The following is a 7569-nucleotide window of genomic DNA, read 5'->3' as shown; positions in this document are numbered from 1 at the left end:
AGACATCAGTTAAGATACATTAAAAAAAAAAAAAATCCCCACGATTCCATTCTCAAAATCAAGCACAGAAACTGACAGTGAAACACGGGTTCCATGTGCACCCATTGGCCCGGAACGAGCACCACCTGCTCTACAGCATCCACCCTGCCAGCCAGGAAGGACCCGCAGGTGGGGAGTGGGAGGGGATGCAACCTCCCGGAGCCACAGGCAGGTCTGTGTGCTTTGGAGGCTCTGCCTCTGGAATGTTCTGCGCAGGCAGGCGGTGGGTTTGAGTCACGTGCCACACGTGGTTGAAGTGCTCACTTTATTTTCCATGTGCAAACTGTCACCGTCTAAAGCTTTCAGAAGGACTTGTACAGACAGGATCACCCTGTGAGCGAGCAGACAGGAAGGAGGCAGGGTCCTCCCCAGGGGCGGGGCCAAGGGCGGGCACGAGGTGAGGCCCCTCCCCCATGGGCGGGGCGGGGGGCGGGACACAGAGAGAAGTGACTGGAGCTAGCTGCGTTCAACCCAAGTCCCTGATTCGGTGGGTCCGAGGAGGGCTCCTCAGTAGGCGATTGTCCACTCTTTGACAGAGGCATCATGGGAGGTCGTGACCAGCGTGTGCTCGTCCAGCCAGGCCAAGCTGCTCACGTGGTGGAGCCGGTGCGCATCTGGGGAGAAAGAACACGCGTTTTGAGCCAAACCCAGGAGCTCTGCTCCCACAGGTACCTCAGACCAGAAGATGGGAAACCCGGGCCGAGTTCACCCACAGGGCCACCGAGAAACCCAACAGGATCCTGGTCAACCAGACCCCTTTCCTCTTCTCAATGGGGAGCGTCTGGGTAATGGGAGGGGAAGCAGGTGTTCTCAGCTCCTCACCACTGACACTCCCTGATCAGCAGCGATCCTGGCTGCAGCTCCCAGGTGCCAGCACAGTCCTGACAACCACAGACGCCCCTTGGAGGCAAAACTGCCCCTCCCCCTAGGGGGTGAACAAGTCTTTCTATGCATAAAGCAACAACGTACAGACAATACACAAACAGTGCACAGTATATATCTGTGGTGTTAAAATGGGGAGATGAGGAATAAAACGTTGAGAAACACAAGGCTGGGGTACCCGTGCACACAACAACCCGACCTCGGGCCAATGCACGCCCAGTGACCTGTGACCCCACTGCCCAGACAATGACTGGATTTTCCACCCTCTACCCTGCGAGCTCTTGCTGCCTCTTGAACTTGCTCGAGTCTTACTACAAAACTGCTGCTTTCTGTGGAGACCAGGTTGGCCCATCTGATTCTGCTCTGTCCCCGCCTCCATCCTGGACCAACCGCCTACCCATCCACTTGGGGTCAGCTTGCTGGTCCCCTCCCTCCCCATGCTGGGTATGGTAAAAAGCTCTGTGGGGTTGACACAGAACAATTTTTGAATAGGCAAGGATCCCACTTACATTCAAGACAAAAGGCTGCCTGCCCGGTAAAGAATGGATGGAAAGGGACCAGAGCCCATGTGAGGTGGTGACACGGGAACAGGAGATCTGAGATCCACCTGGATGGGTAGGGTCCCCACCAGGGCCACGAGCCACTGAAGTGAGCTACTGCCACATGTGGAAATATGTTGGGTTAAATAAAATTTACTGTTAATAATCTCACCTGCTTCTGTTTTAAATGTGGCTGCTAGGAAAATGTCAAGTCCACGTGTGGTTCTTGTTATATTTCTATTGGACACTACTGTCCTAGAGAACCCAGTTATGAGTTTATATTGAAGGCGGGGCGGTGGGAGAAAGCAGGTATTACAGTCTGAATGTTTGTGTGCCCCCAGAATTCCTAAATTAGAAATCTAACGTCCAAGGTGATGGTGTAGGAGGTGAGGCCTTTGGGAGAAGCCTACCTAGGTCCCAAGTGGGATGAGCGCTCTTATACAAGAGGCCCCTTCCACCACGTGAGGACACTTGATGAGAAGTCTGTGACCTGGAAGAGGACCCTTTCCCGGCCAAGCTGACACCCAAACCTCGACTTCAGCCTCCGCAACCATGAGCAGCAAACTTCTGTGCTTTAGGGGCTGCCTAGTCTGGGGTATTTTGTGACAGAGGCCCGAACAGACTAAGACAAAGGAGATGCCAGGAAAACCCTTTTACTCAGTATGTGTCCCAGGTACTGAGACCACCTGCTTTCACGCTGGGCACACGGGCATCCTCTGCCCAGACCAGCAGAGCTGATGTTTGCTGGAGCGCCAGGCCTCCGTAAGGCCACCTCCCTGAAGCACAGAAAGGACCCTTGAGCCCTGGGGACACCTTTCCGGAGCTGCCTGGGGAGCCGAGGAGGGCACGTGAATCACCTTGGATCTTGACCCTGGTCTCAGGGTCACTCAGGGTCCACACATACACCATCATGTCCATGCCGCCTGAGGCGAAGTGCTCGTTGTCTGGAGACCAGGCCAGGCAGACGATCTTTGCGTGGTGTCCATAGAAAACGTTGTTCTCCTGGATGCAGATTAAAAATAGGTGGCAGGTCAGGGTTCAGGCCAGAGTGAGTGGGCATCCTGTCACCTAACCTTCATGAGGGCCAGTGCTCATGAAACGTTTTCTCTGTGACTGGCTTCTGAAACTCTCACCAACTCACTGACTCCTTGTAACAACCCCAGGGTGCCCACTGCTTGAAGGCACAGAAAGGGGCAGCCCAAGATCAAACAGTAGCCGCCGTGCCCCGCAGGACCCGGGACTCCAGGGCTGCCCTTGTAGCATCCATCACATGGGCCAGATGTGCCCATTCGCCTGCACACAGCTCTCAGCCTAGGGAGGGGACAGAGAGAATGGGAGGTGCGAGATCTCGCCTGGTGTGGACGGAGCTCTGTGCATATGCGGATGCAGGAGGGGGCTGCCCAGACACGCGCCCTCACCCTGGAGCCCGGGTGGGGTGGGTGTGGCCTGCAGGCAGGCAGACGTGTCTACAGAAGCATGTGTCTACTGCACGTCCCAACCTCGAGCCACTGTCTTACCCGGGGGGTTGACATGACCAAAAAGAACGCTTTCTACTAAAGCTTCAGGAACACTTTTACTTCAGAGCAGTCCATCTTGTTCTTAATCCCTATATTAACCATGATTTTCTTCTTCAAGGTTCCCTCTTCCATCTTTTGTTGATCCTACTCTGCAGATTACTTGGCACGCTATAAACAAGGCTTGCTATATGCAAATGAAATCGCTTAAAGTGTGATAAATGCAAAATCTGATAAATGTGATACTGAGGTGGAAGGGAACCTCCTGGGATGTGACATGTTCTTTATGTTGATGGAGGTGTGGGCGTACGTGCAGGTGCAGGCATACGCACAGCGCTGGTGTATACTTATGTTCCCACTCATGCTTCATTATATGTAAATTTTACAGCCAAAGATAAAACTACTAAACTCTAGTTAATAATACGTAGGCTGATATATTATACACATGCCTGTAATTTCCTTTAAATGCACTAAAAAATTAGATTACTAGATAGATAACATGACATAGTAAAATGGTGATGGTAGAATCTAGGTGGTAATTTCTTTTGACTCTGTTGTAGATTTCAAAACTGTCCTAAGTGTTGAAGGTTGCGGGGAGGGGGCCAGGCTGACTCCATGGGAGGGACTGGAGGACCCTCCATCTGCCCCATGCCCTGTGGTCCAGTCACACCCGGCGGGGGACCGAATCCCTCCAGAGTGCAGTCTTGTTTGTGAAATGCGACTTAACACTACCCAGCAGTGTTGGCTGGTGACCCACGGGCACTCTCACACCTCACACGACAGTGTCCTTGGCTGTCCTGCTCAGAGCGGCATGAGCTTCCAGGGCCTTGGCAACCGGGTCCTCTCTCTCACCCATCCACCGCTAGCGAACCCCCCACCGCTGCCCCCGAGTGCAAGGCCACATCCGGACGACCAGCGCTCACACTTTATAGGACCTGAAGCAGCAATGAGATTCAAGGGGGAAAAAAATAATCTAGCCTAAGCCTTTTGACAGAGGAGAAAAATAAGGTTCCAGAAGTCACTGAACCAGGCCACCCAGGTGAGCCAACCAGCCTGATTTCACAGCAGTCTTGCTGCCACCCAGGCCCCTAACTTCTTGGTAGCTGTTCTGTCTCGGGCCCACAAACTGCTGGACAGCAGGGAAAGTCTCCTTTTCCCACGTCATTCACGCTCTAGGAGCAACGAAGCTGCGTGTCCTGTGCACCTGCCTGGTCGGTGACGACAGGGGAGAGAGGCCACGGCCCCCTCCAGCCGTCTGCACTGCCCAGTGTGGAGACAGGGAGGGTGCCTGCCCACTCACCGAGTAGCCGTCAGCGATGCTGAAGACCGTGACCACTTTGTTGGCATCGCACACGGCGAGGAAGGCGCCGTCATGGGAATACGCCAGGTCCGTCACGGGGCCCTTGGCCTCCAGGAGCTTACCCTCATCCTTCAGCATGGTGCCCAGGATGGAGTATAGGCGGACGTTCCCATCCTGTGGGAGGACAGAGGGGCAGTGGGTGACTCCCGACACGTGAGTGCATGCGCGCGTGCACACCCACACAACACACACACACACACACTCTCTCTCTCCCCCGACGCCCTTCTTTTTGGAGGGAGGCGCCAGGGTATCAGTAAGAAGCAGTGTCTTTCCTCCTAACCGCTGCCCCGGTTTGGCCACCTGCCCACGTGCTGGCTCCTGTGCCAGGAGAGCTGCTCCTTTGTCCCCCTGGCACCAGAGGGCGAGTCCTACAACCCTGCGGCAGCTCTCTTGGTTGCACAGGCACAGTGGGCAGAGTTACATTAAAATAAGTTTAATTATTACATTAAAATTACATTAAAACACAGAACCCTGCAATTGTGATTCTGCCTGTTTGGGGGCTCACGAGTCTGCCTTCTCCACAAAAACTCCAGTAACTTCCAGCGCAGGCGTCCACAGGCCAAGCTCTGAGAAGTACCTGTACACGAGTCAGCTCTCCAACAAGGGCCCCTCATCTGCCCTGACTGTCCTCGGCCGGAGTCATCTGCCCCGTGCCCTGTACCCCACACCTGGCAGGTGCCCTCAGGCACCAGGCTCTCCTCCCTGCTCTGTCGAGCCCAGCTCCTAGAAAACTCCCCGTCCTCGTAGGGTCCAGGCACTTCTCCTCAGGGGCCAGGAAATGAGGGGAAAGGGCAGGGGACAGAGGAGCCACCAGGATGCGGGCAATAGGAAGTCAGACTCAAGCCGGCACTCCACTTCACGGGTGTGAAGAATCTCCTGTCGCCTCCCTGAGCCCAGCGAGCCCGGCTCGGGACGCAACTCCTTTTCCACGTGCTGCATCCACGAGCTCCCCAGGCCAAGGCATCCCTCCCTGTGCCTGCACCCCAGCAGAGCCCGCCTCACTGCCCGGGACCCTTGGTCGCCCGGGAGGCTGCTGTGTCACCAGGGGCTGGCAGCCTGGGGGGAGGGTGGCCTCGCAGGGCAGCCCAGGGAGGCTCTCACTTGGGCGGCAGGAGGCACCCCAGCTGGTTTCCGCCGCCATCCCTCCTGCCCTGAGGCAGCCCAGCACCCACACAGCTCACAGCGCCCCCAGCCCGGCCACATACCCCAGGGCGGAGGGCGTGGGGACAGGGCCTTACCGCGCCCCCGATGGCCACCGTCTCGCCACCCGGGTGCACAGCCACCACCTCGGGCTCGTAGCCGGGGCTGTCGATGCTGAAGCACTTCCTCTGATCCTTCAGCAGGACGATCTGGGAAACACACAGGCAGCCGTTAGAGAGAGGCCCCGGGACAGACGGCCCAGGCCCGGGTTGGGCTCCATCTTCAACCTTTTGGGGGCCAGGCCGGGGCTCCAGCCACACTAGGTGGGACAGGCCCCGGCCCTGTGGTGTTTCTCCCTCATCTGTCAATATGAATGGTGCTATTATTGCAGCTGGCATGGACTTCATTGAAAGCCACCTGACGCCTGAACTTTAGTTCCTCCAACTCTCCATCAGGTGTAATAAATGATCTTTGCTAAGCCGAGTTCTCAACGGGTTCAAGAGGACGCAGCCCTCGGACTGGTGAAGCTATAAGCTGACACTGGAAATGAACAGGACAGGCTAGACTTCCAAGTTTTGGCTTCTCGGGTCCAAAAAACACCCTTTGCGACCCTGACCTGTGGTGTGTGAAAAAACTGATGATGTCAGTGCGTGAGTCCCCGCAGCCCGGGGACACAGGGCTGGCGCTCCACCTGCTGGGAGGGAACCCAGGTGCTGACTACAGCAGGTAGGCAACAGCGCTGCGAGGCTCTCCACTAGCCCTCAGCCCCGGCAGCGAAGGGAGGACAGGACAGATGGCTTACGGCGAAGTGGCCTGGAGGCACCCAGTGCACCACCCCCTTGACCCATCCCAGCCAGCACCTGCCTTGGCTCCCTCCTACTTGACAGGGCAGCACACGGTCCGCGGATGGGGCTGAGCGCCTGGGTGTGCAGGCCCCACTGAGGCGCCCTGGTGGCCCAGCTCAGCCCCCTGCTTCCGGGGGTTGGCGGGGTGGAGGGGATGGGATGGGTCACACACACCGGCTCATGAACTGAACTGAGCCTCGGCCTCCCAGGGGTAAGAACACAGCAGTGCCTAGATGTCACGGAGACGGAATTCAGGGCTCAGAATAAACACTGTGCCTAGCAAAGGCAAACAAAAACAGCAGCTACAGCCCACCGTGTGGGAGCCACGTGTCTTGCTAAGTGCGGTGTGTCCATCCCTGGGATGGCAGGGTCACCTCCTGGTGTATAGGAGCAAATGAGATGCAAGCCCCGCAGCTCTCAGGGCCATGGGATCCCAAAGCCCCGCCCTGGCAGCCACAGTGTAACTTCCGCCCTCTGGCGCACAGCCCAAGGCCACCTGGCACGGTGACCCTCCACCGCCCTCACCCCCTCTCGCCCCTCGCTACCCGCTCCTGGTTCTCATTCACTAGACCGTCCCCAACAGGGTAGCCTCTCTCTGTGACAGCTCTGGCTTCACCCCATCGCATCCCTGCTCAAGCCACCAGCTGTCCCAAGAGCAAGCAGGCCCCTCCCGCCCTCGGGGTGCGTTGCGGGCTGTGCAGTTGGGTAGGGGAGGCAAAGCACCAGGCGGATGGGAAGCAGCATCCTCCCTAAAATTTGCTACAGAAAACGCACCTTGAGAAACATTCACCTGCATCATCTGCCCGACTCCGGAAGCGCACTTACCCACCTACACCTGACAGGGAGAGGCTGAGGGCACTGGCCCAAATCTGCCTCAGAGGCAACACTTGAACGTGGCTGTTCCCTGACCTAAAATCGTAGGCCCCTCCAGGACATTGTGCGGACCGGACCCTACGACCAGCCATGGGGAGTTCAGGTCAGGACACCCTAGAGAACCAGGGCAGAGACAGTACATCACAGGACAATCGTCACACCTGATACCGTGAGCCCTGGACTCCTTGGAACCTGGGGGTTGGACCCTGCACTCACCAGCCCCTCCTGAGCAGAGCCCCACGCGGCTCTTCCCTGAACTTCCCCACGTGAGCCCAGCATGAGCCTCAGAGGACACAGCCTGTCCCGACCGCAGCTCCAGACGGGAATCTGAGGCCAGTGGGGGAGGCCGAACCAGGCCGCAGAGCCCAAGGTCTCAC

At 57.2% G+C, this 7569-nt stretch overlaps 1 protein-coding gene across 2 annotated transcripts in view; it reads right to left on the bottom strand.

The window, feature by feature from the left end:
* Positions 1-290: 290 nt before the first annotated feature.
* Positions 291-7569, bottom strand: part of WDR1 (WD repeat domain 1) — a 39215-nt gene continuing 31936 nt past the window's right edge. For both annotated transcript variants that reach the window (XM_059065886.2, XM_067036382.1), the window contains exons 12-15: positions 5573-5683; positions 4275-4448; positions 2318-2462; positions 291-653 (exon numbers count right to left, since the gene is read on the bottom strand). In XM_059065886.2, coding sequence (XP_058921869.1) covers positions 547-653; positions 2318-2462; positions 4275-4448; positions 5573-5683 — 537 coding nt within the window. In that variant the 3' untranslated portion in view covers positions 291-546. The remainder of the gene's footprint in view (positions 654-2317; positions 2463-4274; positions 4449-5572; positions 5684-7569) is intronic.

The sequence above is a fragment of the Kogia breviceps genome, chromosome 6 (assembly GCF_026419965.1).
Source record: "Kogia breviceps isolate mKogBre1 chromosome 6, mKogBre1 haplotype 1, whole genome shotgun sequence".
Classification (NCBI taxonomy): Eukaryota; Metazoa; Chordata; class Mammalia; order Artiodactyla; family Physeteridae; genus Kogia; species Kogia breviceps.
This window is presented reverse-complemented; position numbering and strand designations above follow the sequence as displayed.